Below are 19,885 nucleotides of genomic sequence, written 5' to 3'. Positions count from 1 at the left end.
GTGTGACAAGCCCAACCTAGCTACATCTTCCTCCTTTCCTTTGCTGATAATTAACAGATAATTCGGGTATATATCGTATCCGCGCCGTGCACGTGAGGGAACTGTAAAATTCTCTGAATGCCCATCTGGAAATGAACCACGGAACCGACCATTTTGTTTATATGATCTGTCCAGTCATTGTGTTTCGCCACCGTATTGTGTCAGAAGCTTATTTCGAATTGAGTTCTCTTAGGAAAACTATACGAGCAAGAATGGAATGGAATAAGAGCTTATGAAGGGCGAATTTTCAAATTAGTTTGTTAATGGAATTCCCCTGAATACACTCCTTGTCCTGTTTCCTCTCACAACAAGCAAAATGCATGTGCAAAGATCCTTACTATCCTGTGATTTCTATGCGTGCAATTTTTCTCTTTCACTGGCTTCTTTTATAAAAAGAGCACTAAGCAGCACTATTAATCAAAGTACCTTTTAATTATTCGTCGTTTTTCTCATAATCAAATAAGGCAAGATAACTTGGGATCGTAAAATGGGATAAAAAAAAGGCATTTAAATGAAGAAATTATGGAGTACTGTAAGTACCAATTTCATAAATATGATATAATATAATGGCGCACGCTCTCGTCTGTCAACCAAGAGATTCCAAGTCGTGGAACTACCTATGTCCTTAAATAAATTATTAAAATTTTTATTCTATTGTACTAAAGTCATGTGCCTCCTTATAATTGGAGAGGAAAAAAAAAGACTATCAATTTCAAAATATGAGGTCTAGTAGCAGTGGCACTCTATATCGTCTGGGATTCAGTGTCATTACCGGATCTTATTTGGGGTTTTTACCTGAAATGTCTCATGATTTAACCGTTTTATCAAATCTATCATATACTTTTTTTTGTCAAATCTATCACATGGTTTAATTTTTGCATCAAATCTATCCTGACGTTATCTTTTCCGTCGACATCTAACGGCCGTGCTGACGTGGCAAGTAGAGGGATAGTGGACCACACTTGCCACATGGGCGCCACGTCAGCACAGCCGTTAGATGTCGACGGAAAAGATAACGTCAGGATAGATTTGATGCAAAAATTAAACCATGTGATAGATTTGACAAAAAAAAGCATATGATAGATTTGACAAAAAAAAAGCATATGATAGATTTGACAAAACGGTTAAATCATGGGCCATTTTAGGTAAATTCCCGATTTTATTTAGATATTTCAATTTCTAGTGCCGCTGCCCGTTCTCTTCGCTATCTCCGTTAGGCCTAATATATATCACACCATTCATGTTGTAATTTCCAAGGGGTTTCAAATGAATCCGCACCTCGACCTAATCGTATTAGTACCACGAACCTCTCCCTTAGGGAGTGGGGGAAAAGAAACCGATATTTACTCGAAAAAGTGTAGGTAGCATCCTTATATATCGGTTGACTGTCTAAAGATGTTGTTTATGCTAGAACTATGCTAGCTAGTAACTTTTCTACGTTCATCGGTGGGTTATCTTTTAATTCTATGTTGTTTTATTTTCTTATTAATTTAATAAATTGTGAAAATTTGAGGCGACGATGTCTACCAAGAATAGACTACTTAGGGAGAGTGTGGGGGACAATTTTAAGGAGCCTTAATTGTACCGAATCCTCAACCTTTTATTCTGGCAAAGTAAGGCATCTCCCTAATTAGCTGTTATTAACTTAAATGTATTTAGCGTGTCTCTGTATGTGTGCTGTGTTGTGTTGTTTGTATAGATGGCTTTGTCTCACTCAACCGATAGTATGTGCGGAGAAGAGAATTTTGTGAGGCGTGACAAATTAAAGGATTTTGGTTTCGTGAACCGGTTCGGCTTAGATCGGCGACATCGGGTTCTTTATTAACTGGATTCAGTTGAGAACGTAATACCACCATGTGTCTGTAAAGTGTACTACATATTTGATCTTTTAGAGATTCCGAGTGAATTTTCGAGTCCTCATAGAGTTGTATCATATTGACAAAGAATATAGAAGAAACACGAAGTTTCACATTCTATTATATGATATGATATGATGCATTGTTCCATGAACCAGTGACATCCAATATTGTAACTATACAGGTTCCGATTACTAGGGTTAGCAAAGCATGTGGTAGGACCTCATTCGTACTTCAAATTGAAGTTGATCATGACATCAATTCCTAGATCGGGGAGCACAAATTTTCTCGAGCCCAATCTCATAATCTAAAACATTATATGCATTCAGTTACAGGCATCGAACGATTACGAAAGTTAAATGCACCTATTCCTAAAACCGGCAATCACAATATAATGTGCTGGAATGGAATGTCCATGTCTTTCCCAAGGTAATTATGCCCTAAGGATTAAAGAAGTAAGAAGAAAAGCTTTGTGGCCCATAAGCCCAAGTTTTCCGGCCCATCATATTGATATTGGGCTTCTCTCGATATAAAATTCTGCACTCTATGTGCTCGCAATCTCGTACTTCTTTTCTAAAGTAAATATAGTTGTCATGTTGTCATCTTTTTTTCTTTTTTTCTATTTTACCCATTATCAGCTCATTACATTATTTAAAAATGTTAGAACAGCAATCACAAGAAGATGGTTCAGCGATAAAATGAGCTCACAATGAGCGTTGAAGTGATATGAATCCGAAATTTATTAAAAATATCTTGTAGTCAAAGTTAAGCTGACGCCTGAACGAGAATTAGTTGTACATATAATAGTCTGAGCGAAAAAATAATGTTAAAACAGCCAAAAATTAACTCTAAACTTCATAACTTGTAAATTTAGACATGTTTTTGCACAAAAGAACAAGCCTGGAGGATTTCGATTGTATTTGTAAATAATTACATTATTTAATTGTGAAAATCTGAAGGTGTATTGATACAACCGAATTGATTTGAACTGAATAAGAAAAACATAAGTAGTAATCACAATATATTCTGTTTCATTCCGAGCTACCGAACAAGTTGATGTACAACCCGAAATCACAAATAGTCGTGTGGCCATTTTTCAATGAAAGGATACCTTGTGATCATAGTGTCAATAATTTTGAAATTTCTTCTTCGATAAATTCATTCAAGCATCCTTCCCATTTCAATTGTTTCTTCGTTCATAAGCAATACCTGTGTATAATATATTCTTACATTTAGCATGTATATATATTTGTATTGGGGGAAGCTAAAGTTAAATTAATAAATTTCCAAAGTTAAATTTTAGTTTTTTTTTAAAAAAAACCTTTTGCTATTTTAGTTATATATTTTATTGTCTCATACCGACAAAGTTTATTATTACAAAATGGATTGCTAAAAATCACGACTCAACTAGAAGTTGAGATTCAAGTTGACACGTCCAAACAGAATTAGTTTCAACTAATAATTAGCAACTAATGAAATCTGGACTTGACTGTGGCTAGCCCAGCCACGATCGGGATCGGGAGCACATAACCTCGCCAAAGGCTGAGATTTGCCCTTGTTGATAGAGTAACCAATAAATTGCTACCTAGTTTGCAATTGATTTGTGCATTTTAGAGAGGAAAATCTCCATTTAGTCGCAACATGCATTATAGTGATTGAAAGTAGCGTTGCAAAAGCCATCAGTTGATGCACTCTCTCAATAATATACCTGAACTCGCATCGATGTGTATACGACACTGTCTTGGTAAGGTACCGATAACCAGGGTGCACTAAACACGACATTTGCAACTGATGCAGATACTCGCAAATTTTTTTGAAGTAACCCTTGCAAAAATATAGCGATCATCATCGTTTTGCTTTTGGTTCCGAGTTGAGAATGAGTGTCATGCACTGCATTGATGCCCTTTTATCTGCTACATAGTTTCTAACAGAAAAGAAATTGCATATCATCAACTTAATTTTATACTGAAATATCAGATTATCTCTCTTATTTTACAGTAATAATAGTAAGAATACCTTTAACAGTATGCATTAACTGCAAAAATAATTTAGGGTATAACAATATCATGTCAGTTTGTTTATGTACTCTGATCACCACCCTGACCAAGGAGCAGGAGATGCAGGTGCAGCCGCCACAGGACCAGGAGTTGGACCAGCAGAATCGGTAAATATTCCTGTTGGAAACATTACCAGTTGTTTGTTAATCGTGCCAGAATTGTACGTAGGATTAATCACATTCGTCTCAATATATAGTAGTTGAACATTAAGATTTAGGAGTATCAGACTCACCACAGAGGAGGAGGTTATCGGGAGGAGGACGCTCCTTGGCGGGATTAGGGTCGGGGTCATAAACTCGGATGTATAGCTCTTGGCCAAGGTACCAGTGTTTGAGGTGCTGCGATCTAAGGTTCCACATTCCTGGGTTGTCGAGGAAGGCATACACTGCAGTCCATTTTCCTGGGTACACTTGGACCGTCGATCGGACAACAGGGTCGAGCAGGTTGTAGGTGCTACGAGCGTCTGGAGTCCAGCCTCCGTCTCCGAATCTTATCATCAAATGTTGAAGTCTTACTTTAATTAATATGATAAACAATCAAAATTTTGGACTACACAATTTGTTTTGCTCTTACTCACCCAACAACATAGAACCCAAATCCGTCTAAATGCCAAGAATCCATGACGTCCAAGTTGTTCTTGAACATGACCTCGAGCCACCCCTTGTGATTGACGGACACAACAGATACTCCGTATGCTGCCTGGGCATTGACCGACTGTGTCGGGAACTCATCGAGCTGGTAGACTCCAGATCCATTCAAGAAGTAATCTGCAAGCTTCAACGGGGTGCTCTGCGTGTAGTAGGAAACGTTGTTCACAGCGAATCGGGGCAAGTCCTTGATTGTTTCCGCGGAGTTCTGTAGGATGAAGGTCTGGGATATCGTCACGTTTGTCACGTTAAATGTCCCTTGCGGGTTTGGCCTCGCAGCCCCTGTAGTCATGTTCCACCTGTTTGTACAAAAATAAATCATGTAGGTGAATAACAATTGAATGTCATGCCTATGGAAATCGAACTACACATACATTTAGACATTATTCTACCTTATGGATTTGGCCTGATTTATCGAGAACTCGACATCAAAGGGATCGGGCCCACTGGGGAGAGAGACATCAACCGTCAAACCTGAGTTCGAGTAGTGCAGGACCCCCTTACCCACTAGGCTGTCAGAGTCTTTCACATTGATCAATTTCGGGGTTGCAACGATGTAGTAATCAGCTTCATTCTGATCGGCTGTGACAAGGACCGAGTAGGACTGGCCTACATGGATGTCAAGAGAGTCCACCGTGATCTGACTGGTGTAGGAACCTTCAGTCTCAACCACGACCATCTTGTGGTTCTCAAACCTGAAGTTCAAGCTCAGCACACTCCCCACATTCGATACTCTAAACCGGTAAGTCTTCCCTGCACCAGCAGGAAAACCATCACTGAATTGAGAAAACCGGGATAGTTATACAGTATCCTCCATGTAATTATGGGAGTGCTGACTGTCGCATGCCCATATTGCTCTAACTATGTACTCAGTCGACAAAAAGCCCTTGGCAGTGAAAATATAGGCAAATAATCTATCTGTAGTCTGACTGTAAGTGTTGAAGTCATCTATGATTACCTTTGGTGACAGTAAAGGACTCGTACGCCTTCCCCATCGGGTGCTCATATGGACCTTTCCCATTCATCAGTATCACGTCGGGTATCATATGAGACGCAATCAATCGGTCATTTAACGATGACCTAATCATCTGCAAGATCGAGGGAATGAATTAAGGGCCAGCATGTGTGTTAGTGTCTTTGGAAAATAAGTGAATGCCGGTAGAGGATGTCAACCTTGTAGCTGTCATACGACCAATCCCCTATGAGAAGGTCAAACTCTTCCTCGGGCTTGTCAAACGGCACGAGGATCACGTTCCTATTGTTGACCCGAATTGGCCCGTAACCCCCAGCTGCCTTCTGGTACTTTATTGAGGGGAAGTAGAAGAAAGTCCCGATCTGGTCCTTGGTCTGAAACACGTAGGTCCAGTTCGTACCTGGTTGGATCGGGCAGTTTGTACCCGAGACTCCGTCCTGCCATGAGTTCAGCCTCTGCTGTATCCCGTTCCTAGAGTAACAATTGCCAAGTAATAGTTATATCAATATAAGCCCTCATCGGTGAATTTAAATCTTCATAGTTTGAGGTGTTCCGAGATTTTGCAGCAACAAATAAAATATATTTATCGAATAGAACTTAATTATAGTTGTTATTGTGTTCTTTACCAGGTGAAGAGTAGTGGCTCCTCTAAGTTGTTGTGGACGTTCACATGAATGAAATCGTTCGTCGTTGCATTGATCAATGGTCCTGGGAACATTCCGTTGATGGTGATAACCTGTCGATCAAGCAACGTAGGATCCTCATTCAGATGAAGATCTCAAGAGAAGCCAGCTTTTGCTGTAAGGACTACTACGCTCTTACTTACAGGTTGGTTTGTGGATACTGGACTAATCGTGTAGTCAAGAGCCACATCCCATTCGAGATAGATATCGATCGCATGGTTCCCACTGAGCAGCGCCGCTACAAGGGTCGTAAACAGGAACGACCACCTAGGGTGGCCGGACACAGACATCAGATCCGGAAAGAGGAAAGGAGCCCTTCAAGACTGGTTTATTGCGCATTGTGGGGAATGGGATCCGCTTCATTTATACCTTGTACAAACTCTTTCTCATTTCGTGCCAGCTGACGGAGGTTGGTGGAGCTAACTAGGAAGGCTTAGAGTAAAACAGCCAGATTAGGACAATAAGCATAAACACTGCAAGATGTTAACTTGTCTAAGCCGGCACGAGCACACGGAAAAAATGAAAAGAATGAATTGCGAGTTTGTTCTCTTCAACATTTCATCCGGCCTAGGTTTGTATTCTCTGCTTCTGCCCTTAAACAATGCTTTATTCTGCATTTTGGTTCATTCAACTCTAGATGAAAACATTTTACTTTCGCATATATCTCGACAGAGAAATGCCTAGTCGCGTTGGAAAATGAATAACCGAATAGTCCTCGACTTTGCCGAGCAGAACACAACATTCAGAACATCCCTGCATCTGCTATTCGGCCCACCATAAAATATGGGCCGAATAAAAAACAGCTGATGGCTTTTGGGATCGTTTTCGAAGTGAAGAATTAAGAGAGCATATCAAAGCTGCTGTCTAACGATTCTTAAAGTTGGAAAACTCGGACAACCTCATAATTGCTTAATTCTACATCTTGTTCGTCTCGATGCAGCGACGACGACAACGACTAGAAAGCTGTCACAAACTTAAAATCACACCTTGGATAGACAACCAGAACTTATTCAAAACAGGGCCTTTCTTCTTACGTTTTTCCCAGATTTATTATTGTACGGCAATTGAGAGAGCATATCAATCAATTCAAATAACAAAAGACAGATTTCAACTGAAATGAAGACATGGTCAAACAAGAAACATTGGTTTTATCGAACAGCTCATTTCTTGTTTAAATTTCAATATGTACAAAATCTCGCTGCCACATGTAATTATTTGCTTGAGCTATCACAACACTTTCTCCATTAATTACATCAAGCAACCTCTATGTACATCACAATCTTCTCCTCGGCAAATCCTATCATCAGTACAACAAAGATACCTGAAGGGTTGTACTCAACCAAAATGGAAATAAACAAATCTGCAGTACTTCAAACCCGACAAGAACAAAGGGATCTTTATTTTGAACTTATAATGGCCGGGTAGTGGAATGTTGCGATTCTTGCTGTATGAAAGTATAGTTTTCTACCAACAAGTGTCGTTTCTATACAAATCGAGCTTAAGAGCAGCAGCCGCCTCCTTTTGAGTGCGGGTATTGTACTTCTTTCTGTTTCAAAATCTGCCTCTTTACAGCCACTGATCCCTTCTCTAGTAGACTGGGAACCTCCAGTATCTGCAGAGCCAATTCTACCAACTTTCAGTTTAAACCTAACCACATGCTAGCACGATAACGTGAAGTTTGAGACAACAGCTCTCATAGGAAACACGCAATATTTTAGGGTTGCCCCACGTGAATTGATCCTCGTTGACAGTCAAGGATCACATATTTGGTTATTGAGATCATCCCGAGAAAATGAAAGTAGTGGAAGTCTGAGCCCTTCATTGAAAGTGTACCTTATATATAAGCTCCTTAAAGCACTGATGCACATTTTCTTTGGTTTTGGCACTGCACTCAAGAAACGAGCATCTATACTTGAGGGCTAGACCCATCCCTTCTTCTCTCGATACAGCCCTCTCGCTCTCCTGCAAGCACTCTATATAGTGAGGATCTGGAGCATGAACTAGGAAAATGTACGCATCCGGTGCATCACCAGTCACTATCTATATTATCAGATGACTGCATCTTGGAATGATAGGGCAGACAATATATGACTCACCCGATCAACTTTATTCCCAACTACAAGTTTCACGCAATCCTGATTGCTGGAGTAGAGCTCTACCTCCTTTGCCCATATGTTTGACAGGTTCGTGAACGTTTCTCGTCTCGTCACATCATAAACTGCTCAACAGAATGTGAAAGTTTTCAGCAGACTGGACCATATGAAAAGCCTCATGTTTCTGCCAAACTCAAATAAAGAGATGACATGACTTTCACCCATCAATAAAATAACTGGTACAGACGCATATTTCTCACCGAGTATAATTCCATGAGCCCCCCTGTAGTACGAGCTTGTTACTATACCGAATCTCTCCTGTCCAGCTGCAAATTACATCGAGAACTTGTCAGAAAAAGGTCCAAACTGTATGAACTTAAAGCATTTCAAGTCACTTCATTTTTGGAGCCAATTTCCTAGGACAGTGACAAGCTAACATAACCTTACATTTAGTACCTGTGTCCCAGATAGTGAGCTTCAACCGCTTGCCTCCGACTGTGAGTAGCTTGATCTTAAAGTCCACACCTAAGCATTTTCAAACCAGAAACCAAAACTTCACTCTCACATACATATAAGGACACGCATATTATTACAAAAGCAGAACCAAGCTAGCTCCAAGTCCGTTTGAAACATCTGAAAGAACTATTTTAAGACGTTTCAACAATCCAGGTCAAGCATACATGTTAAAAACCCAATCACAACTCTACTTTTGGCATAAAAAAGATACGAAGAAATGAAAGCTAGAGAAAAATAGAGCCAGATGATACTAAAGAGAAGATACCGGATGCCTCCAGATACATGCGAACACAAACAAAGAAATCAAAAGTTACTAAAAGGAAAGGTCACAAACATTACAGCAGCAGGACCCTGAACTCGAATAATTATATCACAGCATATATATCTAATAGACTTTGGTAGTGGGAATCCCAATTTTTGAACTTTCCATGGGTGGTCCAATCTCCAGGATCAAAAACTGACATAAAAGCTATATAAACCCAATACCCAAAAACAGAGGGAGCTGGGAACGAAGCAATGGAGCAAACTTCACTCCACTCACCAACGGTGGGAGAGAGGTCATGGTGAAGAACAGAGGTGGAGATGAAGCTGAGGAGAAGGCTGCTCTTCCCAACCCCGGAGTCCCCTATCAGCAGAATCTTAAACGAGTAGTCATATCTACTGCTGTTATGGCTATAGCCATCAACACCAACACCCTTCAGGTCAGCTCCTTTCCCCAGTGAACCCATTTGTTGATTCTGCTTATTACTCATTCATCAACAACCCAAAAGAGGAAAAAAGAGTATCGAAAAAAATTTATAAAAAAAAAATCCTATCTTTCCTCGATCAAGAAGAAGGGAAACCCAGAGAGATTCGTGGGTTTCTTTCTTCAGGTGGGGGCAAAGGTAGAACTTTTATGTGGGGAGGTTCCTCAGCGAAGTTCCTGGTTCTTATCCATTGATCACCCAGCAGAGAAACAAGCTCGAGAAGAGGAAAAATCCCATCTTCATCAATCGAAATCAGCAACCGGAGGATCAAACAAGAAGAGCCTCCGGATGGGGATTTTTCTACAAATGGGTGAAGAGGAAATCTCTGCGGGAAATTTCGTGACCGGAGAAGGAGACAAACTGCGGGAGTTGGCGGGTAGTGATTAAGGATGGAGCAACAAACGTAGGAAGGAAGGATGGATTTGTGAAAGACACTAATGAGGCTCGAGCTATCGACAAGCGTCCCCAACGAGCTTTGAACGGTGCCTTTGATTTTTATTTGAATCTTTTTTTTGTTCCTTTTTTTTTAATTTTTCCATTTTAATCCACGCCACACGCGCCTGTTGCAGGCGCCTTTTGGCGGGAACAGGGTCGTGCTTCTCACGCGCTGATTTTCTGTGGCATTGGCTTCTTTTTTCTTTTTCTTTTTCCTCTTTGGCATCTGTTTCATTGCCATTCTTTTTTCCTTTTATATCGAATTTTTCCATGTCATAATTTAGCATCATATAGAGGATAAATTTCACAAAGATCCCATATAATTTTGTTATACGACAGTGATATTTTTTACTTTTAAAATAGGATTATGACGTTGATATTTGTAAAGAAAATAGACATTGAGTTGCATAATGTCTTTTGTAATTATATGAAGTGTAGGTGTTCATTAGAAAACTTATGGTGCGTGTTACTGCCCTTGAACAGGGACGTGACTTCCCCTTTATAAAATGAGGACCTCTTATTGTCTCATAATGAAACTATCCGGGATACTTTGTGACTTTTACCCTTATACACTTCATTTGTATTTTTTCATTATAAGATATTATCGATTTATTGATTGAAATTACGCTGCTATTAGGATTGACTTGCCATATAAGACAAAGTGCTTGTGTTGTGGTGCATATGCATTATTGTTGTGTAAGTCTATTTACATGAAATACTAAAATGAGTGATTATATTTCATTTCAATTAAATTTATCAATTATACATTCATACGGTGATGAAGCAATACTTAATTGATCCCTTTGCAAATATATATAAAAATAAGCTCAAATTCTACCAGCAAGTGTACTGGGTCAGATCAAGTAATATAGTGATGAATAGAGTGTCGATCCCACAAGAATTAATTAAGTACTAAACCTATATTAGATTCTATTATTATCTAAGCAATCAAATTAAGAGAATTAACTAATTAACTACTAATCAACCTAAATCGTCACAAAGAGCAGAAAGAGAATTGTACGAAAATATATCAATTGAAAGTGGGAAAAACAGAATCCACCCTAGTTTCACTAATCAGATTGCCATCATGTTATATAGACTGATAGCTATGTGATTATTCAAGTGAGTTTATCAAGCCTTTAAAATTAAAGTCTTAAACCTCTAATTAATCAATCAGCTCCCGCATCTCTAATTAATAGTGGACTCTAAATTATAATCATACACCTTCCAGTGCTATGATTGTCTAATGCCCTAAATTAATTATCCCTAATGTCTTAGCGAATAACTAACTAGAAACATTGCATTAATCCCTGGATAATCTCTAATTAAACTAATTAACGCAGCTATCGCATTTAACTAATTAGTCTAATCAAGAATTCCTAACAAACACTATATCAACTCCCGTATCAATAGTGTTTCTAACAATTATAACCAATTAAGAATTAAAATTGAAATTATAGGAATTGCAATCATGAATCATCAACACATCTATTAATCCTATAACATGGCGACAATCATCATATTAGCTACCTAGGGTTTCATCATATTCCCACAAAAGAAGCTTAGAATATCATGGAATTGAAAACACAATTATAATTCCAAGGAGTCATTGCAATAGAATTCATATTCAGCAGTAAACTCAAGATATTGAATCCTAAAACAAAAACCCAACAATTCCTTTAAGGAATTATCTCTTCCACAATTCTTCGCTTCAAATCAATTGATCCAGGTGACGGCTCCAGACAAGACCCTCTCCAAAAACTCTCTAGGTTAAAAGAATGGTGAAAGATGGCTCCCCCCCTAGGGTTTCCTAATCTTGTTATGAGGAGTATTTATATCCACAACAAAAAAAGATTTCCGAAAGATATATGCTGGCTCCAAATTGCGCAAAACTCCTCAATATTGCTCGTAATTCCATCTAAGTCCTCAAAGACCTACAATATCAAATTACACATAATTAAGCACCGACTTCTTATAATTTCTATAAAATTAATAATAATTTAACATGAATTGCACAATAAAATATGAGTATAATATGCCCTTATCAACTTCCCCACACTTGAACTTTTGCTTGTCCTCAAGCAAAATAAATAAGACCAAGGAAAGAAATCTATCAGAGAGAGTACAAATTTTCAAATTCACTGATTTAAGCATTTGATATCTCATAATTTATTACTCGTTATTTTGTGGTGCCCACTGCTCAAACCAAACTGGAAACATGTGATCAGAGTACTACAGTTGAAATTAACCAGCTAATCTAGAGAAAGCAAATTTTAATCCAAGCGTTTAGCCTAAGATTTCTATTTCAAAAGTAAATACTCAGTCCTATAAGGAAAAATACACATTTAAACTTCATAGCTGTTAGCAGGCATATAATCCCTCTAATTTTCCCTCTAAGCAAGTCAACAAGGTAGTGAAAGCATATGGTATCTGCTTCGTCCCTAGGTTTTCTTCCTTTTTATTACAAGTCTTAATTTATTTTTTTGTTTTTGCATTTAATTTTTCCTTTCTGTTTAAGAAGCAATTTTTTTTTTTTTTTTCAAGTCCAATTTTTGTTTGAACTTGTGCCTTTCCGCTCTTCTCGTTATAGTGAGTTCATTGAGTCGGCACATCCCGGGCTCATCACCCAAGTGACCGGGTTTTAAAGGGACCCCTACGAACTCTTCCTCACTCTAACATTCAAGTTAGGATACTCATAACTCAATTCTTGAGTCATTGGAGTAAAGGCTATGCTTGCTTTTTTTTTTTTGAATGCTCACTAACACTTTTCAGACTTCTTTTATAGGAATCACTAAGTACAAAGCTTCTTCTACCTCTTTCACTAAATGTTAAAGTGCTATTAGAATAATTAAAAGGAGGATATACTAACTAACTTTGCTTAGAAGTAGACCTGTTTATTTTTCACTTAAGGACTTGACCGACTCTTAAACTTCAAACTCTAGGGCTAAAAACTAGGTAAATTTGATTTCTAAAGATTTGACTAATTAATTTTAACTAAGTACAAAAATCACAACAGTGGTGAGTAGGGCGCCTAAGTGAGTCAATTTTTTTCAAACAATTCCTGAACAAATGCTATCAACAGTATTCTTCGTACAATCTCTAGATTTCAATAATTAAAAAAAATTAAAAAAAAAAAAAAAAAGAATTTGGCCTAACAATTGCCAGATAACTTAAGGACAATTATAATTCAAGGTGACAGGGAAGTATAACTATTTATCAACAAAGACAGGCATCAGATGTCATGAGTAACAAATTAAATCACAGAATTCAGACATCAACACTATACTCAATTTTATACTCCATCTGTTTAGTATCTCCCTTCCCCACACTTAGATTAAACAGTGTCCTCACTGTTCCTAATGTAGCTCTAGTAAAACGAAAATAAAAATAAAGAACATAAGAGAAAAAGAGATACTAGTACTTCCCCGGTTTCGAAAAATTAAGTTGAAGCAATTGGAGTTCCAACTGGTATAGCAATAGAGAGAGTCAGCAGTTGTTATCCACCCTGGCTTCAAAAACAAAAAGAAAACAACAAAAAGAACAAAAATAGCAGATAATCCATCTTAACTAAAACAATCAAATAGCAAATATCCCAAGTCTACCCAATGAGTGGGTGCTTGATAAAGTACAAACCAACAGCAAATCAAAATAAAACAAATGAAGCAAAAGAATTGAGAGCCAACAGGGACTTTAGCTCTCAGACATGGGCTGCCTCCCATGAAGCACTTAGTTTATAGTCGCTAGTTCGACTTTTCCAATTCTTCAACCGAATTTGCTAGATCCACCGTAGTGGCATCACCATCAATATTTTCCCCTTCAAAGTAATGCTTGAGAAGATGACCGTTTACTTTAAAAGTGCGGTCATCTTCTGACTTCAGCTCAACTGCACCATAGGGAAAAACATTAGAAATAACAAATGGTCCAGACCATCGAGATTTTAACTTACCTGGGAACAACTTCAAGCGAGAGTTGTATAATAGGACTTTCTGACCAGGCAAAAACTCTCGCTTTAGGATGTTCCTATCATGCCATCGCTTGGCTCGCTCCTTGTATATCCTAGCATTTTCATATGCTTCCTCTCTCATCTCAGCCATCTGATTCAATTGGAGCAATCTCTTTTCACCTGCAGCTTGTAAATCAAAGTTAAGGTATTTTATGGCCCAATATGCTTTGTGCTCAAGCTCTACTGGTAGGTGACATGATTTACCATAAACAATCTTGTATGGGGACATTCCTATGGGGGTTTTGAAAGCTGTCCTGTAAGCCCACAATGCATCATCAAGTTTTAAAGACCAATCTTTCCTAGATGCATTGACTGTTTTCTCTAAGATACGCTTTATTTCCCTATTGGACACCTCAACCTGTCCACAAGTCTGTGGATGATAAGGGGTGGCAATTTTATGAGTAACTCCATATTTTGATAATAATTTTTCAAATTGCCGATTGCAAAAATGTGATCCCCCATCACTTATAATGGCTCTAGGTACCCCAAATCTTGAAAAGATGTTCTTTTTCAAAAATCTGATTACAACTCTGGCATCATTACTTTGTAGAGCAACTGCTTCTACCCATTTTGAAACATAATCAACAGCCACAAGAATATATTTATTTGAAAAAGAAGAGGGAAAAGGACCCATAAAGTCTATTCCCCACACATCAAAAAGCTCAATTACAAGAATGCTATTTTGTGGTACTTCATGTCTCCTAGAAATATTGCCAGTTCTTTGGCATGGAGCACAAGACATAATGTAATTCCTGCAATCATGAAATACTCTAGGCCAATAAAATCCACAAGATAAGATCTTAGTTGCAGTTCTTTCCACACCAAAGTGGCCTCCTGCTTCCTTAGAATGACAGTGTTGTATTATGCTAAGTTGTTCAGTTTCAGGCACACAGCGTCTAATTACTTGGTCAGCACAATATTTAAACAGATATGGTTCATCCCAAAAATAGTATTTCACATCATGCAAAAATTTCTTTTTCTGTTGAGATGACAAACCATATGGTGTGATGTTGCTAACCATGTAATTGACTATATCAGCATACCAAGGTAATCCTTGGATTTCTGCTACATGCAATTGTTCATCAGGGAACTTTTCATTAATGGGTGAATCTAAACAATCAGATTCCAAACGGGATAAGTGATCAGCCACTACATTTTCAGTTCCCTTTGTGTCTCTAATTTCCAGGTCAAATTCTTGTAGCAGTAGAATCCAACGAATTAGCCTAGGTTTAGCATCAGCTTTGGCAAACAAATATTTCAGGGCAGCATGGTCTGTGTATACTATGATCTTAGAACCTATCAGATAAGGCCGAAACTTGTCACATGCAAATATGACTGCTAAAAGCTCCTTTTCAGTTGTGGCATAGTTCTTTTGGGCCTCATTTAAAGTTCTACTAGCATAGTATATTGCATGAAATACCTTACCTCTCCTTTGCCCAAGTACTGCTCCTACAGCATAGTCGCTGGCATCACACATCAGCTCAAACGGAAGCTCCCAATTAGGTGCAACGATCACTGGTGCAGAAGTGAGTTTCTCCTTCAATAAATTGAATGCCTGCAAACAATTGTCATTAAAAACAAAAGCAGAATCTTTTTCAAGTAAATTACAAAGAGGTCTAGAGATTTTAGAAAAGTCCTTGATAAATCTCCTGTAGAAGCCAGCATGTCCTAAGAAGCTCCTTACTCCTTTTGTTGAAGTGGGTGGTGGCAACTTCTCTATTATCTCCACTTTTGCTCGATCAACTTCAATCCCTTTCTTTGACACCTTGTGACCTAAGACTATACCCTCTCTTACCATAAAATGACATTTCTCCCAGTTCAGAAGCAGATTAGTCTCCTTACATCTTTTAAGCACACAGCCTAAATTTGTCAGACAAGATTCAAATGACTTCCCAAAAACAGAGAAATCATCCATAAATATTTCAATAAAATTCTCTAACATGTCAGAAAATATAGACATCATGCACCTCTGGAAAGTGGCAGGTGCATTACAGAGACCGAAAGGCATTCTCCTAAAGGCAAAAGTGCCATAAGGACAAGTAAATGTGGTTTTCTCCTGGTCCTCGGGTGCTATATGAATCTGATTGTAACCAGAATAACCATCTAGAAAACAATAATAATCATGCCCTGCAAGTTTTTCTAGCATCTGATCAATGAAGGGGAGGGGGAAATGGTCTTTACGGGTAGCATCATTTAGTTTCCTGTAATCTATACAAACTCTCCACCCAGTCACAGTACGAGTCGGGATTAATTTATTGACCTCATTTTTAACCACAGTCATACCACCCTTTTTGGGCACTACTTGAACAGGACTAACCCATTTACTATCTGAGATAGGATAGATAATACCTGCATCCAACAGTTTAAGCACTTCTTTCTTCACTACCTCTTTGAGAGTTGGGTTAAGTCGCCTCTGTGGTTGCACTATGGGTTTGCACTCAGCTTCCAACATTATCCTGTGAGTGCAAATCAAAGGGCTGATCCCTTTGATATCTGCAATAGTCCATCCTATTGCCTCCTTGTGCTCTCTCAGCACGCTTAGGAGCTGTTGCTCCTGATCACCTGTCAAGGAAGAAGAGATAATTATTGGCAAAGTATCATCTATTCCAAGATAGGCATATTTTAAATGGCTAGGCAATGGTTTAAGTTCTAGCACCGGGGACTGTGTCAAAGATGATACTGGTTTTGTCGCACTAGTGCCCAGCTCCTCATAGTAGCGAGCCTTGATTTCTGATACCTTCTCCACAGATTCTTCCTCATGCTCATCATCATCACTCCAATCGTCCAGATCCCTAAGGACTGATTCCATTGTATCCACACCTGCTTTCTCCTCCACAGACTCAGAGATAAGCTCATCAATAATATCAATGGTGTAACATGATTTGCCATCATCAAATTTCTTTATGGCGTCATAAACATTAAAAGTTATTTGTTCATTCATAACTCTTAAAGTGAGCTTACCTTGTTCCACATCTATTAATGCTTTACCTGTCGCAAGGAACGGTCTGCCAAGGATCATGGGCACCTCTCTGTCCTCCTCCATCTCCAAGACTATGAAGTCGACTGGAAATATGAATTTGTCTACCTTCACCAGGACATTCTCAACAATACCCTTTGGATATTTGATACTCCTGTCAGCAAGTTGCAAGGTAATATGAGTTTTCTTGCATTCTCCAAGTCCAAGTTTCCTGAAAATAGACAGAGGCATTAAATTTATACTTGCACCTGAATCGATAAGAACGTTCTCAAAATGAAAATTCCCTATAGTACAAGGAACAGTGAAACTCCCCTGATCTCTTTGTTTGCGTGGTAAGTTAGGCAAGTCCTTTTGGAGAATCATAGAACACTCTCCTGTAAGCATCACAGGCTCACTCCCATCAAACTTCCTCTTTTTAGTGAGCAGATCCTTCATGAATCTAGCATATGAAGGCATCTGCTGGAGTGCTTCTGCAAATGGAATGTTGATTTGCAGCTTTTTAAAAACATCTAGGAATTTAGCAAATTGGGCGTCCAACTGTTGTTGCTTCAATCTTCCTGGAAAAGGGACAGGAGGAACATACGGTTTCACCCCTAGTGACTTCTGCCTTGGTTCCTCCACCTTTTGCTTACCTTTGTCTTTCTCCGGACTCTCCTCCTGAGTTTGAGCTTTTCTATTGACTATTTCCAATTCCTTGCCACTCCTCAGCATTATAGCATTGACACCCTTGGGGTTCTCTTCAGTGTTGCTGGGTAAAGACCCTGATGGTCTATTACTCAATTGCTGAGAAATCTGACTAATCTGACCCTCTAGGTTTCGAATAGTGGCTTGTTGATTCTGTAGCATGGTGTCAGTCTTTTGCATATAGCTCAACATGAGCTCTTCCATTCTCGACTGACTTTGCTGAGGTGGAGCATTCTGAGCAGGGCCTTGCTTTTGGAATCCAGGTGGCGGTTTAAGTGCATTATTCTCATTCCTCCATGAGAAATTAGGATGATTACGCCACCCGGGATTGTAAGTGTTCGAATAAGGCCCTTGATTACTCCGTTGGAAGTTGTTGACAAAGTTCACTTGCTCTCCATTGGGTGAAGCCGAGGGATTTCCAGACATGCATTCAAGAGTCGAATGTGGTCCTGAACACAACTCACAAAAAGCAACCTGATTAGTATTAAAAGAATGTGCTGAGGTGAGTTTACTTACCTGGGTAGTGAGAGCTGAAATCTGGGTTGTCAAATTAGCAATAGTGTCCATGTCATTGACTGATGCCACTCTTGATTTACTTCTTTCATTCTGCCAATTATGTGCACTGGAGGCCATCTCTTCTATCAAAGCACTTGCTTCATCATAATTCTTACCCATCAGTGCGCCTCCTGCTGCAGCATCTACTAGAGACCTCAATGTATCATCCAGGCTAAGATAGAAGACCTCAATTAGGAGATTATCTGGCAATCCGTGATGTGGGCACTTTCTGATTGCCTCCTTGAATCTCTCCCATGCCTCATAAAGTGATTCACCATTGAACTTGGTGAAGTTAGTGATTTCGTTCCTCAATCTTGCAGTCCTAGCTGGTGGGAAAAATCTCCTGAGAAACTTAGATGAAAGGTCGGCCCAGGTGGTGATGGACTCTTGTGGCAGTGAATTGAACCAGGCTCTCGCTTTATCCCTAAGCGAGAAAGGAAAAAGCTGTAATCTAATAACATCATCAGTGACATTATTCATCTTTACCGTGTTACAGTATTGGAGGAATCCTGCAATATGCTCATCAGGACTCTCGTTGGGATATCCTCCAAACTGATTTGATTGAACCATCTGGATGAGTGCTGGCTTCAGTTCAAAGTTATTAGCTGGAATAGTGGGCCTTCTGATCGCAGAACTCATAATAGTAGGTACTGCATAGTCTCGAAGTGCTCTGGCAGCACCCTGTATTTGGCGGTTGATGTCATCATCTGCCATCTCAACTACCTGCAATTCTTCCCTTCTTCTGTTCTCTCTTCTCAACCGATGCAAGGTGCGCTCTATCTCAGGATCTAATGGTAGAAGTTCAGCACTTCTACTCCTGCGCATAGAATACCTGCAAAGAGAATAAGAAATAAACACACAGTAAAGTGCGCCTAAATTAACAATAGAACTAAAGGTGGTCTAATATTAAGTTAATCCCCGGCAACGGCGCCAAAAACTTGATCCCTTTGCAAATATATATAAAAATAAGCTCAAATTCTACCAGCAAGTGTACTGGGTCAGATCAAGTAATATAGTGATGAATAGAGTGTCGATCCCACAAGGATTAATTAAGTACTAAACCTATATTAGATTCTATTATTATCTAAGCAATCAAATTAAGAGAATTAACTAATTAACTACTAATCAACCTAAATCGTCACAAAGAGCAGAAAGAGAATTGTACGAAAATATATCAATTGAAAGTGGGAAAAACAGAATCCACCCTAGTTTCACTAATCAGATTGCCATCATGTTATATAGACTGATAGCTATGTGATTATTCAAGTGAGTTTATCAAGCCTTTAAAATTAAAGTCTTAAACCTCTAATTAATCAATCAGCTCCCGCATCTCTAATTAATAGTGGACTCTAAATTATAATCATACACCTTCCAGTGCTATGATTGTCTAATGCCCTAAATTAATTATCCCTAATGTCTTAGCGAATAACTAACTAGAAACATTGCATTAATCCCTGGATAATCTCTAATTAAACTAATTAACGCAGCTATCGCATTTAACTAATTAGTCTAATCAAGAATTCCTAACAAACACTATATCAACTCCCGTATCAATAGTGTTTCTAACAATTATAACCAATTAAGAATTAAAATTGAAATTATAGGAATTGCAATCATGAAT

General features: G+C 38.7%; 3 protein-coding genes and 1 non-coding gene across 5 annotated transcripts; 1 reads left to right on the top strand and 3 right to left on the bottom strand.

The window, feature by feature from the left end:
* Positions 1–3,779: 3,779 nt before the first annotated feature.
* Positions 3,780–6,830, bottom strand: LOC116195177 (monocopper oxidase-like protein SKU5). The gene is made up of 8 exons (XM_031524165.1): positions 6,399–6,830; positions 6,199–6,308; positions 5,773–6,043; positions 5,558–5,687; positions 4,992–5,352; positions 4,530–4,898; positions 4,185–4,441; positions 3,780–4,069 (listed from the first exon to the last, which is right to left on the bottom strand). Exons 1-8 carry the CDS (start codon positions 6,543–6,545, stop codon positions 3,987–3,989), a joined length of 1,728 nt encoding a protein of 575 aa, XP_031380025.1. The 5' UTR covers positions 6,546–6,830; the 3' UTR covers positions 3,780–3,986.
* A 571-nt stretch (positions 6,831–7,401) lies between these two features.
* On the bottom strand, positions 7,402–10,087 carry LOC116197818 (ras-related protein RABC2a-like). 2 transcript variants are annotated; one of them, XM_031528069.1, is made up of 6 exons: positions 9,406–10,087; positions 8,796–8,873; positions 8,609–8,674; positions 8,352–8,473; positions 8,089–8,217; positions 7,402–7,867 (listed from the first exon to the last, which is right to left on the bottom strand). In XM_031528069.1, the coding sequence occupies exons 1-6, from the start codon at positions 9,614–9,616 to the stop codon at positions 7,754–7,756; spliced, it is 720 nt and encodes a 239-aa protein (XP_031383929.1). In that variant the 5' UTR covers positions 9,617–10,087; the 3' UTR covers positions 7,402–7,753. The 2 variants fall into 2 exon arrangements, with proteins under 2 accessions (XP_031383929.1, XP_031383930.1); XM_031528070.1 differs by having other exon boundaries at positions 8,805–8,873; positions 9,406–10,085.
* A 3,661-nt stretch (positions 10,088–13,748) lies between these two features.
* Positions 13,749–18,888, bottom strand: LOC116194359. The gene has a single exon (XM_031523161.1). It carries the CDS (start codon positions 18,832–18,834, stop codon positions 13,786–13,788), a length of 5,049 nt encoding a protein of 1,682 aa, XP_031379021.1. The 5' UTR covers positions 18,835–18,888; the 3' UTR covers positions 13,749–13,785.
* Positions 18,473–18,579, top strand: LOC116198300. Its single transcript, XR_004155239.1, has one exon. It is a non-coding gene; the product is annotated as a small nucleolar RNA R71 (small nucleolar RNA).
* Positions 18,889–19,885: the final 997 nt, after the last annotated feature.

The sequence above is a fragment of the Punica granatum genome, chromosome 2, assembly GCF_007655135.1.
Source record: "Punica granatum isolate Tunisia-2019 chromosome 2, ASM765513v2, whole genome shotgun sequence".
Lineage (NCBI taxonomy): Eukaryota > Viridiplantae > Streptophyta > Magnoliopsida > Myrtales > Lythraceae > Punica > Punica granatum.
This window is presented reverse-complemented; position numbering and strand designations above follow the sequence as displayed.